This window comes from Squalius cephalus (genome assembly GCF_949319135.1).
Source record: "Squalius cephalus genome assembly, chromosome: 21".
NCBI lineage: Eukaryota > Metazoa > Chordata > Actinopteri > Cypriniformes > Leuciscidae > Squalius > Squalius cephalus.
The window spans coordinates 31683195-31706120 of record NC_137142.1 but is presented as its reverse complement, the minus strand read 5'-3'; the positions used below and the strand labels follow the sequence as shown (position 1 = coordinate 31706120).

Below are 22926 nucleotides of genomic sequence, written 5' to 3'. Positions count from 1 at the left end.
GGTTCATAATTAACATGAATAATGCATAATTTATAATAAAAGGTAATGGTAACCCACCAGTAATGACTCAAGTATTACTACATCATTCTAAAGGAACTACTAATTATTTGGATCAGTATTCTAAAGTGAAAAACATGATAACTACCTAATATTGACTGAAGTCATTGTAAGCATTTGAGATTTTTGTAAGATTTTGAATAGTAATTCCTTCCAATGGATTTAGTAACACTTTAGTCATTACTAGTGTGTTCCCATGATCTTCACTTTAGAATACTGATCCAAATAATTAGTAGTTCCTTTAGAATGATGTAGTAACACTTGATTCATTACTAATGGGCTACCATACCTTATATTAAACATTGTGCATTATAAATATGTATTCATCTGTATATAGTTCTTATAGTCTTCAGTGAGGTATTACTTACTAATTCGCTAATCAGAGTTTCTTGTTAGTTAATATAGTTACTAGAGTGTTACTAATGCATTACTCATTTGTTCCTGTGTAGTTATTCATTAATGAAGGAACAGTATTCTAAAGTGTTACCCCATTTTCTTCTATATGCTACTATTTAAAATTAAATTAAATACTTAATCACTCCTTCTAATCGATTGGCAGATATCGATTACATACTGTAGAAGCCTATAAGGAGTGAGCCAGCTCTCAGGTTTCATCAAAAATATCTTAATTTGTGTTCCGAAGAGCGAAAGTCTTACGGGGTTGGAACAACATGAGGGCGAGTAATTACTGACAGAATTTTCATTTTTGGGTGAGCTAACCCTTTAAATTAAGAAATATGTAATTCAAATTATATCGCCAGATGGCAATGGAAAAATGACCGATGAGCAATATAATGCGAATTTGAGAGAGACGCATAATAAGAATCAGAGTGCGAGTGCGAGTGTGTGTGTGTGTGTGTGTGCCGATGAGAGAGAGAGAGAGAGAGAGAGAGAGAGAGAGAGAGAGAGAGAGAGAGAGAGATGCTACAGGCTCTCCACATTTTTTCTCCAGTCAGTCAGTCTCTTCAGGCTTGCATCAGGTAGGCTGACAGCCGTATGAAAAAAAAAATCGCGAAGACAAGGAATGTCTCCGTTTAAATGTGTTCATATGAACATCCGCTGTTCTGAACGATGTAACTGAAGCAGAGCTGGTGTGTGGAGCTGAAACACAGAGCTTCAGACATTCATCGACGTGAATGCGAGACATTCACATCATCCAGCCAGCGTGGAGAGGATGAGGAGGGTCTTCATGCCCACATCGATGCTCCTTCTGTTCAGCTGTTTCGGGGCGTCGTGGGTCTTGGCTGGTAAGTTTACAAGATTCCATGCTATTAAAACTGGGGACTGTTGCACATCCCATTAATTATGACATCCGACGAGGCATTGTGGGCACATGTGGCATGTGTAATGATGTGATGTGGAGAGCCTGGGGAACACAGCAGACAATGTGCTTAGGCTATTTGAAATTACGAATATTGTTTTTGCAGTATTCAATATTAAATATATTCATGTATTTTTTTAATAGTTTTCAGATGATTTGGCATGCAAATCTCTTCAAAGTGCAATTAGAGAAAGCCACTAAGTGATAGATGCTTAAGTGATTCTGTCACCACCTAATTTTAGCAGGACACATTAATGCTGCACCATAAAGAAGCCTCCTCTAATGCAGCCAGAAGCAGCAAAATAATAAATCCAAACTACTACAACCTCCTTCAACTTAATGGGCTATAAATTTTATATCTTAATGCACCATATTCAACCCCTAGTAAAGTGGGAAAAGCCATGAATCAAGATGTAAACAGGCTTTGGCAGCTGCAACCATCAGTTCCTTGATGCTTTTAGAGGCTCCAGTGACAGGAGGTTGAGCTTTCAGTAAAAAATACGTTGCAGGTTTACTTTAGGGAAAGGCATTAAACACTGAAATGAAACTGTGGCAGAGAAGACGAGAATATGCAAAAATAGGCAAAAGTAAAGGCCGAAGCACGTGGCTGAGCAAATCAGGTCAGCATAGTAAAAATAATATGATGTGATGAACGGCTTAAAGGAATAGTTCAACCAAAAATGCACATTATGTCATTATTCACTCATCCTCATGTCTTGTCACAAGCCAGTATGTTGTGAAACACAAAAGGAGAATTTGTGGTGAATCTCTTCCATAAACAGTTTATGCATGGCTATCAACACAAACTTGTTTCCATATAAAGTTAAAGGTACTATACGGTTATCCGGACCACATGTGATGACCTACCCCAACCCCGCCCCTAAACCTACCCGTCACTGGGGTTACGACCAACCAAGAGCGGTTGTGGTCACGTGTGGTCAGGTGTGGTCTGGATAACCGTATATTACCAAGTTAAAATATGCATTTTCCCTCACAAACACACACTCACACTCACTAGTACTGCAATGACAACGAGAGTTTTACAGTATCTGTTGAAACGGCGCGTTTTCTTATAAAACGGATAGCTCCCATCATATTGTGACATTGCTTGACAACTATAAATAGCGTACAGCTAATGAACTATATTGTTTCATACCTATGAAACTGCCCTCACACAGTAAACCCACTGTAATGACTTCATGTGGCTTATTAATTTTGTGTAAACCAGTTGCATAAACTCAGAAGAAATCTAACGGTTCATAGCGAGGCTTTGAACAAAATTAAAGTCAAAACCCTCAGAGGAACATTATGTTGTTCACTCCAAAGCCTTCCTTCATTTTGTTCCTCCTTTACTACAATCATCTTGATCTGTTTTCTAGAGCCATTCTTTATTTTATACAGTCTCAATTGATTTAGTAAGGAGATTAAATTAAACAACCTAGAGCTTACCAGAATAAAATATATAACATCACCGTATTAAGCATGGCTATTTATTCAAAAAACACAAAAATCATTATCAATTTAAAGTGTTATAAAATAATGTTTTGTAATGAATTTAATGTCTTTAGATAGATATATTGTATTGTCTATATATCTATATTGTAATGATTTCTGAATCAATGTCCGAACAAATCACAATAAAGTGTACAAGTGAATGGAATTAAGTGTCAGGTTTATGTGTTCCAGCCCGTCTTCTACATCTATGTGGGGTGCTTCATTTATAATTCAACAGCATGTGAATGCTATTGCTTCCAGAATGCCGTTCTACAGCCTATAGAGAAGTCTATATACTACAAGCACCAAACAGATGCACCATATCAAGTATGTCTTAGGGAGCTATTATGCCGAAACATACTCGACAGATGCTTCTAGCTACACAAGCTTGATTTTATGTGTCATCTGCTAAATATGTCAGAAGACAAATGCATGTACACATTTCCAGCATGCATTAGCATAAACTGTCACTTCCATGGTCATTTTTCAGTTTGAAGAGAATCGTGGTCCAAGAGAAAGTGGTACAACTGTTTTCTCTCTTTCTTTAAATGGGACCTATTATGTCCTTTTACAAAGTCTTGATTTTGTTTTTACTACTAGAAAAGGTTTTCATGCTTAAATGTTCAAAACAAACATGATTTTCCACATATTTGACATTGGTGCAGCACCTCTATTTCCAGTCTGTCAGTAATGCTATGGCCACAAGTTCCATTGAACTCTATTGGTAACAACATAACTTGTGATCATATTTGGCTTTGGGAAATGCACCCCTGTTTAGTTCCTGTCTCTATGAAGCCCGTCCTTTTGAAAAGCGCAGTGTGCTCTGATTGGTCGGCTGGATCAGTGTGTTGTGATTGGTCCCTCTGGAGGGACTTTGCAGACCTTATTCAAGAGCAAACAGCAACATTACACACTAAAGAAAGTTTGTGCATATAAGACATGTTAAAAAGCATACTAGGAAGTCGTACGAGCCTTATGTACACACACTGTAAAAACAAAATTAAGAGTTGGAAATAAAATAAAGATCATTGGATAACATTTTACAAGAAAATGCTATTTTAATCTTTCTACTTAAAAATTTCATGTTTAATTCAGTGTGCCATTTCTTTGTAATTGTACTTCAATTCATGAATTCATGAAATTTACTAGCAGTTTCTGATTGAAAATAATATTTTCAGTACGCAACACAGTAAGTAACATTTCTAAACTCTAAAAATAACAGCTTGCTGTTGAGCAAGACAAGAACCACTTATACTGATTCTTAACTGATCACTTATGGATGATTTTCCACATATATATATATATATATATATAAATATACAAAAAATCTCTCAAAAGATTTCTACATCTTCAAATGTTCACAGATACTGTAGTTCATAAAGCATTAGGGAAAAAGTGCATAGCTTCATGTTGGTGTTTCAGAGACCTATGCATAAAACATGAATGCAATCCATTTACACTTACTAAGATTCTCTGCTCACTGTAGCAATACACTACAAACATTTTTTGTCAATCACCTGACATGTAGGCATAGAGGGGCTTATATGCATAAAACAAATTTTTTATCTGGGCCGCCATAAATCCTACTGGTGGGTGAGATTCTCGCACATCATCCCTCCAAACGGCTTCATTACCACGTCCTCTATCTTCTAGAAATAGCATTTTAACCCAATGTGTGTGAAACAGTGGCGTCTAAACAGAGAAGAGAAAGAACAGCGCTTGAGCTCTCTGGAGCACACAGCACTCATTCAACAAACCTGAGAACACTTCAACATTCAACAAACACACTAACACCTACACGTTATATTACAGGTCAACATGACGCAAAAGAGAACTGGGGCTCAGATGAGAACTGAAATAGCTAAAAGACTGGGATCCTACTCAGTTCATTTAGCAAAAAAGTCACTAAAAATTGAACTTCTATTTTTACTCATTATAAAGATACAAAAATGAGATAAGTGTAGATAAATAAGAGCAGGAATGTGCATTCAAAAAATGAAAAGGGGTACATTTTGATGTCAGATCTGGAGAAGGTGTCTGTAACTAAGTTCATGTCAGAGAGTAAGAGCTTGAGCTCACTTTAACTGGATCAGAGGTCTGCTATTGTGAAGATTATTTGAATGAAGCGTCTGGATTGCTCTCTGTTCTTCTCAGACAGTTTGGCTGCTCCAGTGAACGTGTCCATCAGAGATGTAAAGGGCAGCTCAGGTGTGGTGACATGGGACACCCCGGACGGAGAGCCAGTCATCGGCTTTGCCATCACACAACAGGTAATCAGAAGATGTGTGTGTGAGAGAGAAAGGAAAGGTCACACTCTCAGCACTCATGTTCATTAGTAGAAAGCATCTCACAAAAGAGGAAGCATTTGGTTAAATACTAGTTTTATCTATCCATAACAGAAAAAAGACGTTCGCATGCTGCGCTTTATCCAAGAAGTGAACACTACCACGAGGAGCTGTGCATTGTGGGATCTGGAGGCAGATACGGACTATATTGTGCATGTTCAGTCTATCAGTATAAGCGGACCGAGTCCCCTCAGTGAGCCGCTGTATTTCAAAACCCCCAAAGAAGCAGAAACACAGGCCTCTAAAAGCAAAGGTACTGACACAAACACTAATAAACACACATCAACACAATACGACAGTATTGTTTGAAATACATAGAAGTGCACAGCTACTGAATAAGTAGCTCTGATATAATAGTACAAGAATTGTTTTTGTTTTTTTTTAAGAATTTATAATGACTCCAATTTAATTCCTAAAAATTAAATTGAGGTAGCAAACATGATGCAGAATTATATTAAACTGCTGTATGAGTAGATTTTAATAATGTTTTAAATGTGTACGAAATATGGGATAGTTATAAAACCATTAGGCCTAGCCGTTATTTATAATCAATGTTTGACATACCACTAATAATGTTGTTGTATTCTTGCCAGACGAAGTCACCATGGAGGAAGTTGGGCAGAACGCTCAGCTCAGGGCTGGAGAGATCATCATCATTGTGGTGGTTCTGATCATGTGGGCAGGTGAGCTCTGGACCATCACAACATCTCTCAAATCCGGCTTCAATCCACTTCCATGAAGGCTGGAAAGCACTACACCACTTTCCCCCCGCTTTACAGTCTGGAGGAGTAGTTTCTAGCTTTAGACAATCCACCACCAGTATTTTCTGTGAATGTGCGAGACTTCCGATTCATTAGAATTACAAAGTGCAGTAACCGGTCAAAGCATTTGTGCTACAAACCATTGTGTTTATGATTATGATAATAAATTGAAATCATATGATAACAATTAAGTTTGCCGTATAAAGCAGCATAATGAACACATTCAAGTTACAAATGGCCACACCCACTCTTTCATAAATAAGGTATTGTTTTAAAAATCATCCTAAATTCAAAAGAATAGCAGTCCACACCACAGCTGTAACAGCACAGAGTAGCGATATCATTGGAATCACTATTATTTTAGCTGGAAACAACATTGACAACCAATCAGAATCCAACAGGCTTTAATCTTATGCGAATGTCGGAGATCGTGGGAAAGGAGATGGTCCTCACTGCTGAACACGAAATCCAGGGGGAGGAGTTGGATCCAGATCCAACTCCTCCCACCTTACATATACCTAAACCTACCCATCTCCACCCCCTGATCCCTAAACCCACCCCTAAACCTACCAATCTCCACCCCTTAGATCTGGATCCAACTCCGCCCCCTGGATCTCGTGTACTGCAGTGAGGTGCTACTTGGGGAAAGGCCGCTTTAGTGTTTATCTTTTAGCAGTTTTTCTCTACAATATCGGCAAGATGCCTAGTGTTTTAATTCGTTTGGTGTATTCCAGCCTTTAAAATACACATTAACTGCAACCATATTCCATATGGAACACAATCAGTTAATAGACAACAGGGATTACAATCACATGGCTTAATGAACAGCACATTGAGAGAAACAGCATTTATCTATCCATCTTATTTTAAAACGTGAAAGCAAACTATTTTCTGTGAATGTGCGAGACTTCTAATTCATAGGTAAATAACTAGAAGAACAACAAAGTGCAGTAAATGTTAAAACTATTTGCGCTATAAGCCAGTGTGTTTGTGATTATGATAATACATTAAACAGAGTGTTTACAGAGAAACCAAGTGAAAATGGCAGAATATATTTACACTTACGCCCACCGTTACCTGATTGAAATCTGTGGTGGCGTAGAGCAGTGGTTCTCAACTCCAGTCTTCGGGACCCGCTGCTCTGCACATTTTGTATGTCACCCTTATTTAACACACCTGAATCAGATCATCAGCTCGTTAAGAGAGACTCCATGAACTGAACTGAGTGTGTCAGATAAGAGAGACATACAAAATGTGCAGAGCAACGGGTCCCGAGGACTGGAGTTGAGAACCACTGGCGTAGAGAATATAAGGCGAGTGGCTTTAGCTTTAGGCACTACCGAGCCGTTCGAATCCAGCTTTTACCAAACTCATTCTTCTCGCTTTTCCCGTCGCTTATCACCTCGGAGTGGCATTTATTTTAAATAACAATCAAGAACAGTACAAATAAACTGCCTAACTGGTATTTAATTGTGGGAATTAAGTGTTTAACGGGTGGGGTTGGGAGTAGATGTAGGGGAGGTGATGCCAAGTACAAGTAATGTCCCATAAGGCAGCATCCATTTATGGTTTTAATAAATATAATCATATACGCTGAATATGTTGTTGTTATTATTGCATTGAGTTTTATAATGTACTACAATACACTGAGGTGTAAATACTATCTGCCACAATTTGCACTAATTATACAATTTTGCATTTAACAACTATTTATACTTAGAGCAAAGAAAAAAACTTTTATTTGCTCTTTACACTTTGTGTAAATTAGTGTTACACTTAGTGTAAATAGCATCTGACACTATCTGCATTCGGGGTGCATGTCATTTTGTCTCTTTCAGGTGTGATCGCGCTCTTCTGCCGTCAGTACGACATCATCAAAGACAACGAGCCAAACAATAACAAGGACAAAGCCAAGAACTCGTCTGAGTGCAGTACGCCGGAGCATCCATCAGGGGGTCTGCTGCGCAGTAAGGTATAACCACCACCCAAAGAGAGTCCAGACCACACTAGGCAGGTGAACCGTCCTGAATTATAACTCCTGCCAAACTCCATTAACATTTCATTTCATGTCTAAAAAAGACAATATAAGCATCATTTTCTCAGTAAACATTATATATAAAGTCTTATTTTCATAGGATTAGCATAATGCACTTGCCATAATGCAATTTGGTAGCAACTTGTCCATTCTACTAACTATAAGTAATTCTGCAACTACATGTCACTAACTCTCTTTAGAGTATCAGTAGACTGTCTGCTTAATATCTGCTATAATTTTATTCTGATGCTCCCCAACAGACATTCTACTGACTATAACTTTGCAAGTACATATCAACTTATTCTACTAACCCGAACCTAACAGTCTACTAATACTCTAGTCTGAGAGTTAGTTGACATGTAGTTGCAAATTAAAGAGAGTTAGCTGACATGTACAGTAGTTGCAAAGTTATATCATAACCTTATATTTCTGTCAAGTCAATTCAAGTCAAGTCAAGTCAAGTCAAGTCAAGTCATCTTAATTTATATAGCGCTTTTAACAATGTAGATTATTCCAAAGTGGCTTTACATTGATAATAGGAAGTTAAAGTAACAGAGATTGTTTTGGCTTTATAGCAACTCTGTCATGACAACTCTCTTGAGTGTTTGGCATGGAAATGAGGATGACAATGTTGATATATTTGGTCTTGGTGATTTACCCATAGCAGATTTATACAGGTGGAGCTGGGGAAGGTGGAGGGCTTCTGAAAGCGCACTGCATCTGCTACAGCAAATGCTGACTAAGTATTTGAAGGTTGAGCAGCGAGCTCATTGGCTGCTGATATAGCAGGAACCAATCAGCTGTGCCCTATAGAGATGATGTGATTGCAAGCAGACTGAGTTAAAGACCTATCAGCCTGCGCCATCTAGAGTTTCATTACAGAACTTTGTTTTTATGCTGCCTTCGCGTGCTATCGGAGTTATCGTAAATGCGAGTTTCCTAGTTAAAAATTGGACATGAACGGCCTCTCAAGTTCAAGGATAATTTTGATAGCCAATTCCCCGAGTTGGGCGGGCTATAAACTTTAAATTTGGCGGAGGGGAGAACGATTGCTGCTGTGACTGGTGTTCTTTATTAGTTTTTCCACAACAGCTGCATCACCTTTTCTTTCTGTTAAAATAGTGGGTTACACTTTATTTTTACAGTGTAATTATATATTTAAGTACTTACTATAGGGTTAGGGTAGGATTAGGATTTGGTTGAGGGTTAGTTGCATGTAATTATGCATAATTTACTGTTAGTACATGTAAAGTACATGTAACATAACATATGTAACAAGGACACTGTAAAATAAAGTGTTACCAAATAGTGCATATTTACATATATGAATAATCATTTGAAGCATATTGTATGTTTCACACAGCGAAAATTGCCTGTATTTGACCGAAATTCCAGAATTGTCAGCAAGCTGACTATAGCTATATTATAGCTGACTATGACTATAGCGCGGTGATTGTTTATGTGATTGTAAATGAATGTGGACCACTAAATATAATTATGGCTTTAATAAGATTTTCCCAATAAATAGGTAAGAATAAGCCAGATGATTCCTGTTCATACCGACAACAAAGAACTTGAATGTGATAATAATTTCAATAGAGCATCACATCACCTAACATAACATCACATCACACAATATAACTATAAAAGACTAAACTGCTGTATTTTTTTAAATCAACACTTCAATATTGAATTATAAAAAAAAAAGTATAATTAACAATCGTCTTGCATGGGATTGGACTAAATGTGATATGGTTTAAAATAATTATCATGGAATAGGGTTTAAGTATGTTGCCATACCTTCGCCTCTTTCACCATTACTCCTCCATGTTCTGTGTTGAACGCTCGAATCCTCTCACTAACATTAGACATCTGCTTCCATCTCCACAGTTCCCCAAGAACAACAATAACCGAACGCCATCTGTGAACATTATCAAAGTGTGACAGGAATTGTTATGAGTTTCAAAGGATTCTCCTTTTACCATGGGGCTACAGAACGGCGTATGTGCTCATCCTCAAAACAGAAACCAGGAATTTGGGAAGATTCCTGATGACAGCTGGAATAATCCTGCGGGCACAGCGAGCACCTGAAAGGTGAACTTTTTTCTCCAGCAGTTCGGAGACAAGGCCAAATGTGAGGCTGTTCGGGGACAGGAGAAAAGCCTCTGAAAGAAAAGCAGGGGGAAAAGACCCTCTCTTTATCACTTTACAAACAACTGAGATGCGCACCCATTCAGAACCACTCTCTTTTAAACTCGAAAACATTGAGCCTTGCTTCTTTATCTGGTTTTCTCTTTACCCTTTTCAAATGGCATGATCCACATCCTGCTATCCAATGGTGATGAAGGCTTTTAAAGTAATGTACATCTGTAGTAAGCAACTAAATGGAGGACATACATTGGGGTTCAAATGTCTGAAACCACATTTAAAATACCAGATAAACCTGGAAATCAATAAAGTTGAAATAATTCAAACAAAGTTATAATGAAGTGAATGAGAAATATTTAAGATTCTGAACAATTTCTAGACACATTTGTGATATTAATCATGTAACTCTTTGTAGAGACAATCAGATTTGACTTACATTAAAGCTCAGTGTTGTTATTATTAACTAAAACTATTAAAAATTATTTCTGGTAATTGAAATAAAAAATAAATATTAGATGCACACCTAAATAAACTTACCGAAATAATTAAGTTGAAGAACTAAATTTAATGAATAAAAATAAAACAGAACTTAAAATAATAAATAAAAGCTAATTCAAAATATTAATAAATACTATATTAGTATATAAATAATACTAAAATCAAGCGTGGCGTCAGTTCTGTCAGGTCACGTTAGTCAAGCTCGCATCAGTGACTGAGCTGATCAGCTGATCCACGTCTACCTATAGGAATACGACGCCCATCGCTGTATACATATATAAGCTCCTTCAGTATTACCAGCAGCTTTATCACGTTTCTCAGGAGCGAATTACCCTCCTCCCTCCCCAGCTCCTCCTCTCGTCACTCAGTAATTCCAATAAATTCTCGAATTACTGTATGTTCAACTTGAAAATCTTGAATGAATGATATCTGCAATACATTCATGTTGGTTCTGTTCTGTTAACCATAAGGGTTATTTTATTAATTAATAAAGTTAATAAATAGGTAAATTGCTGCTCTCCTGCTCTTATCAATGCTAGGCTGCACGGATGCGCAGGGAGTTCTTGCCCAGAACAGAACCGCCAATCCTAACCGTATGCTAATTGTCAAGCGTATTTGACGATAGTGGTCCTGACAGAAATAACACTGCTCAATATTATCAAACCATGCTGGAGAACATGGAATTGAATAAATAAATAAATAAGAAAACATGATCGCACATGAATGATTTTACTAGTGGTCTCAGACTTTTTGGACCCCACTCTATAAGATAAACAGATGATAAACAGTCCGGAATATTAATGTTTCACATCAAGATCCTCCAAGGATTCATCAAGCGTTTCTTTGCCCAAACATTTTCATTCAGAAGTGTTTATCCACAGAATAAGGTGGCTTATTTTTGACTGGTTAAAAAAAAATTGACAGAGAGATGAAAGAATATTGTGGAATAATTTTACTTTGGTTTCAGCATATTGAAGAGACTTTTACTTCTATTGATTGTGTTCTTGTTTACACCTGCAGAGATACTTGACAAACCAAACTGATTTCCTAAACCAGCAGTGCTGGGGAAGATACTTTAAAACTGTAAGCCACTCATCATTTAAAATAGGTGGAATTCAGTAACCTAAGCAACTGAAAAGTTCATTCAGTTCATTTAAGCTGGTTAAGCTTAAAATGAATAATTTAATCAGATCTGTATTTGTTCTGGAATAAAAACATTAAGGTGATTTAAATTAATGAACACTCTCGATTAAATATGAACAGATAAATTTCAACAACAAACTAGAATACACATTTATATAACCAAGTTAAAAATACAGCAACATTTAACCAAATATTTCACTATTAAAGAAGCACTTGAAATGCCATGCAGGGGCTGCACTAAATGAATTCACTGAATACACTCCAATGTTAGGAGAGTGTGTCTGATTATGGGTGATATAATGTGATAAAAAAACATATGTGGGGGGGTTTGTTATACTGCCTTGATACTTGTACAGAGCAGCTTGTTTTTTGAAAAAACTACACTTTTGAAACCAGCTGAGCTACTGTCATGGTACTGAAAAACATGAATTGACAAAAAAAGTACCAATTACTGCTAGATACTACACTATTATCATACTTTAGTTTGGTTGTGTATATTTCCTTAGACTATATATAGTGTTTATTCTTTAATAAAAGGTATTGTAGTAGTAGGGCTGAGTGCATTAAACATTGTAAAGGGCCGGTTCCACACAGACCGCATTTTTGCTGTTAAAAAAAACGAAAGACAGAGATCAGTGTAATTAAAGAAAAAAAACATTGCTTTTTTAGAATGCCGTTTCATGTCCGAGAAGCTGCAAAATGGTTAAAGACGTCGTCCATCTAGTATGTTTACATTGAAAAACTATGGAAAAATAGCGCAGTGGAATGTAAAAACGCGTTCTGTGTGAATGGCCCCTCTACTTTTTCTCATTATGATATCAGTCCTGGTGTCAGCCATTTTAAATGGCGTGAGAAAGAATTTTTTGTTGATCAATGATATAGAACGTTCTCTGTGGACTGCCAATCAGAGAGCTTCTGTTTAGTGCTAATATGATGTTTCTCTTAAGGACATTCCCTGTGCTTTCTCAACGTCGTTTCTGAGGGAGACTATCCTCCTCTCTAAACAAGGGCTGAACATGCTTCACATCAGCAATAATACCACGGGGGATTCTGACCGGCCTCCAGGATTGCACTTAAACCGACAGGACAGTTAATGGTGGTCGATAACATTGTGGGATTCAAGTTAACGGACTGAAATCACTGTACTACGTTCTCAATTTTACTGTGTGCTTTTACCACACTAACCTGAACCCGTTGATTGTCATTAAATCTCATGAAATGGAATTGAAAAAGTCTTTTGTGCTGTTACTGTGACACCTCTGAATATAGAATAGCAAAGCTAATGACAGTGTTCACTCCCACTGTCTGCCATTGGTTGGGCAAACCTATAAGCTATAAATGGTTTACTTTTAGTTGTCTCTGCATATTAAACCAAGTGGTGCTCACTGAGGAGCCAAATTACATCCAGGCCATGGGTTGAGCTTGACCTAGTCCAGCTCCACCTCTGTGGATCTAATGGGTGGAGGGATGGAGTTATGGGTGGGGTTAGGGTGTGGCCGGACCTTCTAGCTCCACCCATTAATCACAAATTACATCTAGAGAGGCGGAGCTGGACTTCACGCTCAACCCATGGCTCTGAAATGAGCAGCCTCTTTATTAAACTGGGATAGGAAGAAAGTATTTGAACATTTAGAAACACACTTCAGCTTTTTTAACATGGGAAAGCGCCCTCCTCAGGCATCTACTGTAAACCCTCAGAGACTCACTGAAAGAAGTAAAATGAGTACGCCTACGTGCAATAACAGATCAGACTATCAAGTGTTTTCAATTTGGCAGGAAAATTGGGTTTTTCCAGCTGTTACTGACTGTTTTGGATGACCTATAATGTTTTTTTTTCTCAATTCCCATTGTTTAGTTAGTCTCAACTCCCAGTTTTGTGATTGTATACCCAGTGGCTTTCCAGAAACACTTTTTAGGAGGAAATTAAGATCAATATCAATACTTGCCAAACAGTAGAGCATATCACAAGCAACGGCAAGACCATGGGTTCAATTCCCAGGCCAAGTGAGGACTGATAGAACCTTGAATGCAATGTAAATGTTTGGTATGTGAGGGTTAGACAAACAGTTTGTTGTTTAGTGCTTATTAAACATCATATAGCCTGAAACGTGCATTAAAGACTACTTTGATTATAATTGTCAAAATGTAGTGAGTCCTAAAATAGAAATCAAGTACAACATATTCTTAATTTCATAATATTTTTATTCCAATTAACAGTGCCTTTAATAAAGCATGGCCAGTCAAACTCAAATATTGTGAAATTCAGGTTTTATAAGGTGATCAAAAAAGGTTTATGTTAAAGGTGAAGATGCCTTTTCTGCACCACTAATAGCACCAAATTGCACTCTGATCATGTACGCTGTCCAAACAACATTGTCTTAGCCAATGACTTGAATGATTGTTAAATCATTAGGCCTGCATTAACTCATCTAAACAAATACATTTAGCTAAAACTTCAAGACTTGTCTCTAGGGCTGCCAATTGATAATCAACGATGAAAATACGATCATGAATACAGAAGCTGCCAAAGGAGATACATGGGTTTTGCATTAATTGGAAATTCATTAGATATCACAGTTTAGATTTGTTAGGAGATGCTTTTTTGGCCCTGAGACAGCGATTCTCACAGTCCTCCTGAGTGTTGAACCGGTTGCTGTTCCCTTCACAGCCTCCATACCAGAATTGGGCACATTTACCACTGTGGATGTTGAAGTACCATTTCTTCGCAAAGTTTGAGCAAGTTCCTGCGTCATACTCAAGCTGGCAAATGTCTGAGGAAAAAGAAAACAAAACTGAGTTTTAATGAGGTATTTTAGCACATCTTATTCACAAACAACCCACAGTCAAACTTAACTGGGTGCTACAGTGTACAAGTTGATATTGTGAGTATTTAAAGGGATACTCCACTTTTTTCGGAAATATGCTCATTTTACAACTCCCCCAGAGTTAAACAGTTGAGTTTTACCGTTTTAGAATACATTCAGCCGAACTCCGGTTCTGACGGTACCACTTTTAGCATAGCTTAGCATAGATCATTGATTCTGATGAGTCCAGTAGCATTTCTTTCAAAATGACCAAAGAGTTTCAATATTTTTCCTATTTAAAACTTGACTCTTCTGTAGTTAAACCGTGTACTAAGATCGACGGAAAATGAAAAGTTGCGATTTTCTAAGCCTATATGGCTAGGAACTACTCTCATTCCGGCGTAATAATCAAGGAACTGTGCGGCCGTACCATGGGTGCAACAGGCGTAATGATATGACGCAGCGCCTGAAAATAGTCCCCAGCTCGGTAACTTCTTCCAACGTGACCGGGACTAAGTTTGTCTAACCTATTAGAACTATTTTCAGGCGCTGCGTCATATCATTACGCCTGTTGCACCCATGGTACGGCCGCACAGTTCCTTGATTATTACGCCGGAATGAGAGTAGTTCCTAGCCATATAGGCTTAGAAAATCGCAACTTTTCATTTTCCGTCGATCTTAGTACACGGTTTAACTACAGAAGAGTCAAGTTTTAAATAGGAAAAATATTGAAACTCTTTGGTCATTTTGAAAGAAATGCTACTGGACTCATCAGAATCAATGATCTATGCTAAGCTATGCTAAAAGTGGTACCGTCAGAACCGGAGTTCGGCTGAATGGATTCTAAAACGGTAAAACTCAACTGTTTAACTCTGGGGGAGTTGTAAAATGAGCATATTTCCGAAAAAAGTGGAGTATCCCTTTAAGATATTCTTTTGTCACTGCTGCATGGATATTGAGTTCTGCACTCATTTTGTTACTTAATTTGCATAACTGTTTTAGTGAATCAAGGATGCAAAATGTCAACACTTGTCAAGTGCAAGATGTGAGTATAATTCAGTGTTGGCGAGTCTATGAAACAGTGTCAATCGCCAGTTGGCCGGTAATATTCTTATGAATTTTAACAATGCAATATAGTGGTGAGAACATCGACATCAATGACGCTAGGGAGTCTGGACAGTTGACGGGCCAGGTTTAAGCCTTGCCAATTTAAATTTCCAAGTGCAAGGAGAAAACTCAATTAAATTTTCTTAAGTCACTGGCCATTGACAGGTGTGGCAAAATGTCAGTTTTATAATTATATAAAAACAGTGGTATCGCATATCTGCCAAGTGAATGTCTCTTTTACCCTTGAATATACTGGGATCATCCTGTGGAAGATTTTCGGATTCTGTGGGAATAATTTGAACAATCTTAAAACTCTGTATAGGTTCATAAAATAAAGCATCTAATTTAGAAAATAGAAATAAATGATTATAAATGCTTAAAATCCTATATGCAATCTCAAAACTCTACAGATAAAAGGCCGACATAAAAGACAACATACAATATATATCTATTAAAATGATAAAGAAATTATTAGATATGCATTAAAGCTTTAACATAATAGTTAACACATTTATATATTCATATTGATATATTCAAATGTAATAATAATAATTATTAACAAGTAAATAATTAATATTAATAAAAAAAAAGCAAGAAACAAGCTGTGGTGATTTACCTGTGGACCCACACTCTCTAAAGCACTCTTCCTCTGTCAAGAATCGGTTTTCATTTCCGTCACAACCACCGTACCAAAAGTGCAAGCATTTCTTACTCTGCTGGCTGTAGTGCCAACTGGACACATACGATCCACAAACACGGCCCGGATCGCTTTCAAGGAAGCATCGTGCTGTGGGAAACAAACAGTACACAGTCCACTAATTCCCCATGGCACTGAATACTGAACTATGGCAGAGAAACAGCGTGAAAACAGCTTGTGCATTTTTAATGTGGGTGCGGATACATGCACACTACTGCGCCAGAGACTACTGTGCAACTTCAAAGAAGCAAGAGCAGCTACAGTATATGAGGCCAGGAAGATCTGGATTCAGCACCTTTAGTTTTTGAAGGCTCTGTGTGGTCCTCTATGTGCTCTTCTGTAAAAAGTTCAGTGTCCTCAAGTTGATTGGGTCCAGCGAATGGTTCTGTCCTTTGCTCATCATAATCATCATATTCCTCCAGAGGTTCTTCTGTTGTGAAGAGCACATCGGTGGGCACATCAGTGGGTAGAATATCTCTGAAACACATTTAGATGGATTCATTTTATTAAAAAGCACAGGTTATGTCTTGTAAAGCTAATTAATGTCCAATGTTCCAGCATCTGTTTGAATTTCAACTTACAAACAAAAGCAAACATGGCTCATGAAGCCCAATGTAGCAAAGGTTTATTGCATAGATGAGAATATCACTGGAGTTAATTCTTATTTTCTCGTTTCATTCACAGAAATGCTTTCACGCCTTGCTATTGTGATTAATCAGGTTAGCAAGAAACAACAGTAAAAATAGATGCACTACATGGGGCCAAGCACGGCCTACACTCTTGGCACAATGCAACAAGTCAACACAGTAAAATATTTAGACCACCCCAGTTAGGGTTCAAACTTACAACATCTGGATTACAGAGCCCAGATCTTAACCAACCGTGTCACGCCACTCACAGTGTATACACAAACACATGCTTCTGCTTTTGAAAATAAGCCAACCTTTGTGATTTGATGTTCAAAGATTACCTCTCTATGGTTCCTTGCCCAAAGTCAACAGGCCTCGGCACAAAACCACGACAATCACGGGTTTCTACCACTGACCGGGGTAAGAGTCCTCCTACAAAACAACAGCAGTAAAAAGTTCAACTAAAGTTGAATTAAAACTTAAATCATTTCATTTCAGCCAGGTGCCAAGGCAACATTTCTCATTTTCTTATAGTTGAACTAAAACTGATTTTTGAAAATCACAACCACAACAAAATTACTTATAAACAGAAAATTCTAAATATTAATAAAAACAATATAATAAATAATAATAATACTTGAAAGGGTGATGAAACACTACAGCATGTGTTTTAAGATGTAAATGTTTGTGTTGCAAATGATGAAAGAGGATGTTAGCATCTGTTAAAAAATGAAAATTTGCTTTTAATTTACTCACCCTCAGGATGTCTTTTTTCTTCAGTAGAAAAGTAAAGAAGATTTTTAGCTGAAACCGTGGTCCTCGGTGATTCATATAATGCCTATAATAGTATATAATGTAAAATGGCTAAAAATAATTCATATAATATTAAGTCAGTGGCTACCGTCACTTTGAGAGTAAAAAACACATGTACAGGCTAAACAAAAATAATACTCTTGACGATTCATTGAGGTCTTCATGAAGCAAAGTGATCAAGAAACTGAACATTATTTACAACATTATTACCTGTAATCCACAGCCTCTGCAAATGATCCTGAGTGCGTTCACGACAGTCTGTAGCGCAAGCTTCCTGACACAGTATGACGTACGCCCAGGAGCTCAAACCCAGGACATCTGTGAAAAGTCAATCTTCCCAACGCTTAGGATCATTTGCCGAGGCTCTGGATTACAGGTAATATTGCTGTAAATAATGTTCAGTTTCTTGCACAGACCGATCACTTTGCTTCATAAGACATCAATGTATCGTCAGTATTCATTTTGTTTTGACTGTATTTGTTTTTTTTTTGACTCTCAAAGTGATGGTAACCAATGACTTGTATTATATGAATCACCAAGGATCACGGTTTCAGCTAAAAATCTTTACATTTCTAGGGAAGAAAAAAAGACACCTACATCCTGGATGGCCTTAGGGTGAGTAAACTAACTGCAAATTTTCATTTTTGGGTGAACTATCCCTTTAAATTCCAGAGAAAAAGGAAAGCAGATAATAGAGTTTTTGGGTTATCTTCATAGAAAATGCTAAAAAGTCTACAAGTTTAAACACCAGACCAGGTTAGTAAGCAATTCTATCGCATGGGTCTTATGAATATTCCTTACTGTTTAGCATTTTCAGGAAGGCGGATAGAAAGCGTGTGGCGTACTCTCTGTCATCCAGGAATACCAGATTCCGCTCCAGAGGAGAGTTGGTGAGCTCCTGCATCCGGGTCCAGTCGAATCTCTGTCCCGCCATGAGGATAAACATTACAACATTCTGACACTTACATAATCTAGACAAATAATCAAGCTGAGCTTTGCTGTGCTCAGAGTTTTCACCAAAAACAGTCACAACCATTCGTTTGCTTCGTGGACTCTCTGCTTTAAGCATAAAGTTAGTAATCAACCACTCCAAAGCAAACTCCGGATGGGATGTCCCGCCCACTTGCTTCAGTGTACTAGAAATATGCCGCTTCATGATACTGCGATCATTATACTTTGTGAAGCTGAACTCCTCATTGATGTAAGAGAAGCCGTAAGTGGAGCTCTGCTGGTAGGCGGCTATCCTGGTTTTCCCGTCCGCTCTGCTCGGCTCGTTGCTCACACCGATCTGGTCTAACAGAGACAGAACAAGCTCCTTCGCTCTTAAATACTCTTGAGGGTTCATGTTACTAGACCCATCCAGCAGAAAAGACATGTCCAGATCCATCTGTAGAGGTGGCGGCTGTGGGATTATACCACACGCCGGGTCTGGGTTACAACGGTCTGGGGGAGAAAAAACACAGTTGGTTTGTAATCAAAGACATCCATGTTATAGAAACTTCCTACATAAGCAGCTGCATCCTTACTGAAACAGAACCACATGAATGACTGATTTGGTACACTCTACATGGGCAGCAACTCTGTGCATCATATGAAAAGAGCTCCTCATTGGGAAGTAAGCATTCAAAAAAAAATAATGCACAGAAATATTGGCCAAAATAGTCATTCTTTGGATTTTTAATGAACATTTCTCTAAGTTCGTCCACCATCATGACTGGATATTTTTTACTGAACGTTGTTGCAATGCATTATGGAATTGACTTCTCCGTAATGGATACTTGCTGCTGCCTTTGAATTTGAATAAGATTATATATTTTTGGAGGTATAGCATAATTATGCTGCTTACATTTTGAAACAGACTTCACACAAGGAGCGTGCAAACAGAGCCACTGTCCCTTTCCTTCAATCAAGCATTGAATTGATCAAAAATTACAGTTAAGACGTTTACAATTTTACAAAAGATTTCTATTTCAAATAAATGCTGCTCTGTTAAACTTTCTATTTATCAAAGAATCCTAAAAAAAATGTTTCATGGTTTCCCAAAAAAATATGAAGCAGCACTTTTTAAAATTGATAATAATCAGAAATGTTTCTTGAGCAGCAAATCATCATATTAGAATGATTTCTGAAGGATCATGTGACACTGAAGACTGAAGTAATGATGCTGAAAATTCAGCTTTGCATCACAGGAATAAATGATATTTTAAAAATATATTAAAACTGTTGAGTGTGTCTGCACTGGAGCTTACCAAAACAAATGAGGCACTGTTTAATGCGATTCACTTCTCTGCCATCAACATAAATGTAGCTTCTTGTGTCGTCAACCTGAGAAAAACATTTGAGGTGAATTAATAACTATTCTACGGTACATAAATATGATTCATGCATTTATTTCCCAGTGTCTAGTCCAAGGGGGGATTTGAAGAATTCTGTGGAAAACATTTCATTTGAAATTCCCTTTTGAGACATTTGTGTGTGAATCATGGCCAACCAGATTCTGTAGAAATGAAGATTTCAGTGGGAACATATTCTGTCTGGGCTCTTGATCAAATGATCAGGAATCTGACAGCTTTTCGGAGGAATTTCCATGGAAGGGATTTAAACATGGTAATATGTGCTAAATGCAGCTGAAATGACTTATTCATTGCAGAGAACTTTAGAGAATGATCCCAAAACCCAATAAACAAATTGCATGTGGATGTATAGAACTTTGTAAATGATGGGCATTCCAATTCTATGGAGGACACACAAATCTGCACATTTTTCTATGGACTTCAAACATCCATAGAATACAAGATCCAGAATTTTGAATGTTTGTTTATTAGATTATTTATTAGATTATTAGATATCTGACCTAATTTGTTGATGCTTTCAGCCACCAACGAAAATGTATTATTCATTTTTTGTCATCACAGTCACTAAATACATTGGCATATCCAAATCCGATTGTTTTCATATCTACCTGCATTGCTCGTCTCACGTCCTCAGCGGGACGTACAGCGATCACTCCGAGGCCAATGTCTGCAGCCTTGAACTCCAGCATCGCTGTGGCGAGGCTCGATCCATCATTCGATGGCCCGTTCGTGAAGAACACAGCAACCTTCCTCATAAGCCTGCCCTTTCTGACTCGCTTGAAGACGTTTCGTGCCACGAAGCGCATGGCTTGTCCGATGTCCCTGTTTTTTGTGGTTCTCTCTACGGCGATTGTTCTCAGAGCTTCCAGAAGAGTCTTCTTTTTAAGGTGGTCTGCGAAACGGATCAGGTACTTGGACTCGCTGTTGTAGGAGATCACAGACACCCGAGCTCCCTTTGGACAATTTGTCTCAGCAATGGAAATGTCTTCCAGTAAGGAGAGAGCAGCAGAACGCATTCGCCCGAACACTTCAGAAGATACACCTACAGACATGTCAAAGCCTATCACCAGGTCTGTGGGGTAAGCTGGACACTGGGAATGGTTACCTGAAAGCATTGTTGGGGAAAAAAAAACAAAATAATAAAATTTGCAGTTATGAAAGATTTGAAAAGTTATTGATAAATAAGGCATTGAAATGTAGTTGAAGTAAAGGGCAAAGCATACCAGCGCAGCAAGCTGTGGAGACAAAATGAAAGATAAAATGTAGATCCTTTTAAAATGATTTCAAGGTTTAACAAGCTAAAAGGCAAGTCTAAGAGATCATGGAGAGACAAAACATTTTTTTTCAATGAAATCAAATTCAATCAGTCATTCTGCTAATGGATATTAGAAGTGCTCTGAACTTACCACAGTTTTTGCGTATGTATTCGACCAGGTCACATTCCTTTATGTTGAGAAGCAGAAAGAAAGAAAACAATAAAACAATTTGAACCGAGTAATTTAATGCTGTTTAAAGATAATTTACAGTAAAATGAACCTACAGGCATCGGACTGATTCCAGGAAGTCCTTTGTCACCCTAAAAATAAAAGAGTTAAATAAACAATTACACAAACACTTAATGAAATAAACAAAGATGAGCAGAAACATCTTACAGTAAATCATCAGCACACATGATTTACATGTTCATAAACTGACATCATTCTGTGAATTATTCATATGCAAATGACTGACCCTGTGTCCGTCCATCCCTTTTTCTCCTGCATCACCTGGAAAACCCGGACGACCAGCGTTCCCCTGATCACATCAATACATACAGTAACACAGCATAACTCATTAACTTTATAGGATATTGCATACTTACAGAACCTTCTCTATAATGTTATTATGCAAGTACATTGAAAAAGACCTGCTCAAATAACATGACTGCTTTGTTGGATATTAACTTTTCAAAAGGTTAATAAATGAGCAAAAAGAAAATGAAATTAAGTCGTACCGGTTTTCCTTGATGACCTTTATGTCCTTTACCTCCACTGGATCCTTTGGTACCATCCTCACCCTATTGTTATTAAGAATGTTATATTTTAATTATTATTATTAACATTTACACAATTACATAAAATGCCTAGTGATGAGCTCATGTTTGATTAGCTTTAACACACCTGCAAACCAGGGAGGCCATAGAATCCATTGTCGCCCTAAAAGCAAATGTATTCTGTTAAATGAATATTCATAAAAGTACACAAAGGAAATTGAGAGAGAAAACAAGTTATTGTATTTATTTTCCTTATGTTATGTGTGCTTGAAGACTAAAATTTCATCTTTGAATATAATTTCATTATTTAATATTATGTATCTGCATTATTATTCTTTATTACTATTCATAATCAGTTGTTTTATCTTATGAAGTTTAAAATGCACGAGTTAGACTATAGATTGCATGGACACGTGTTTATTTAGACACAAGGAGGGTAGCTGGGAGGATCATGTATTCTGCTTAAAGGTATGTGTAAAATGCAATATTTACTTAGCAGTGAACCATGATGATGATACTTCAAATGTGTACAGATGTTATATGCTCTTTGCAAGTAAAGGAATGTTTCAACTGATGCAAATGTACCATTTGTATACCACTAATATACACTGAGAAATAGTTTCTTAATGTGGAAGGTGCATTGTATCATGTGTAAGCATTAGCATATACGTTCCATCTTTAAACAATA

General features: G+C 37.4%; 2 protein-coding genes across 7 annotated transcripts in view; one reads left to right on the top strand and one right to left on the bottom strand.

Moving 5' to 3' along the window:
• Positions 1-949: 949 nt before the first annotated feature.
• fndc5a (fibronectin type III domain containing 5a) lies at positions 950-12991 on the top strand. Of its 5 annotated transcripts, XR_013819605.1 has the most exons (7): positions 1027-1304; positions 5027-5142; positions 5272-5470; positions 5811-5900; positions 7817-7950; positions 9904-10107; positions 12750-12800. XR_013819605.1 is itself a non-coding variant. In XM_079856191.1 (6 exons), exons 1-5 carry the CDS (start codon positions 1232-1234, stop codon positions 7954-7956), a joined length of 618 nt encoding a protein of 205 aa, XP_079712317.1. In that variant the 5' UTR covers positions 950-1231; the 3' UTR covers positions 7957-7988; positions 9904-10746. The 5 variants fall into 5 exon arrangements, 4 of the variants coding, with proteins under 4 accessions (XP_079712317.1, XP_079712316.1, XP_079712315.1 ...); XM_079856191.1 differs by lacking the exon at positions 12750-12800 and having other exon boundaries at positions 950-1304; positions 7817-7988; positions 9904-10746; XM_079856190.1 differs by lacking the exon at positions 12750-12800 and having other exon boundaries at positions 1016-1304; positions 9904-10746.
• Positions 12992-13987: 996 nt separating this feature from the next.
• LOC307149006 (collagen alpha-6(VI) chain) overlaps positions 13988-22926 on the bottom strand; it is a 40351-nt gene continuing 31412 nt past the window's right edge. For both annotated transcript variants that reach the window (XM_079855014.1, XM_079855013.1), the window contains exons 29-42: positions 22366-22401; positions 22200-22262; positions 21938-22000; positions 21747-21782; positions 21613-21649; positions 21430-21441; positions 20815-21311; positions 20102-20177; positions 18654-19295; positions 17381-17471; positions 16706-16887; positions 16330-16500; positions 15955-15996; positions 13988-14573 (exon numbers count right to left, since the gene is read on the bottom strand). In XM_079855014.1, coding sequence (XP_079711140.1) covers positions 14374-14573; positions 15955-15996; positions 16330-16500; positions 16706-16887; positions 17381-17471; positions 18654-19295; positions 20102-20177; positions 20815-21311; positions 21430-21441; positions 21613-21649; positions 21747-21782; positions 21938-22000; positions 22200-22262; positions 22366-22401 — 2148 coding nt within the window. In that variant the 3' untranslated portion in view covers positions 13988-14373. The remainder of the gene's footprint in view (positions 14574-15954; positions 15997-16329; positions 16501-16705; positions 16888-17380; positions 17472-18653; positions 19296-20101; positions 20178-20814; positions 21312-21429; positions 21442-21612; positions 21650-21746; positions 21783-21937; positions 22001-22199; positions 22263-22365; positions 22402-22926) is intronic.

Bases quoted from the DNA above. Each gene is read 5' to 3' on its own strand.
- fndc5a (XM_079856189.1), top strand. From the start codon at position 1,232: ATGAGGAGGGTCTTCATGCCCACATCGATGCTCCTTCTGTTCAGCTGT. The intron at 1,305-5,026 runs GTAAGTTTACAA...TGTTCTTCTCAG, and splicing joins GGCGTCGTGGGTCTTGGCTG to ACAGTTTGGCTGCTCCAGTG. The intron at 7,951-12,749 runs GTATAACCACCA...GTTTCTCTTAAG, and splicing joins GGGGTCTGCTGCGCAGTAAG to GACATTCCCTGTGCTTTCTC.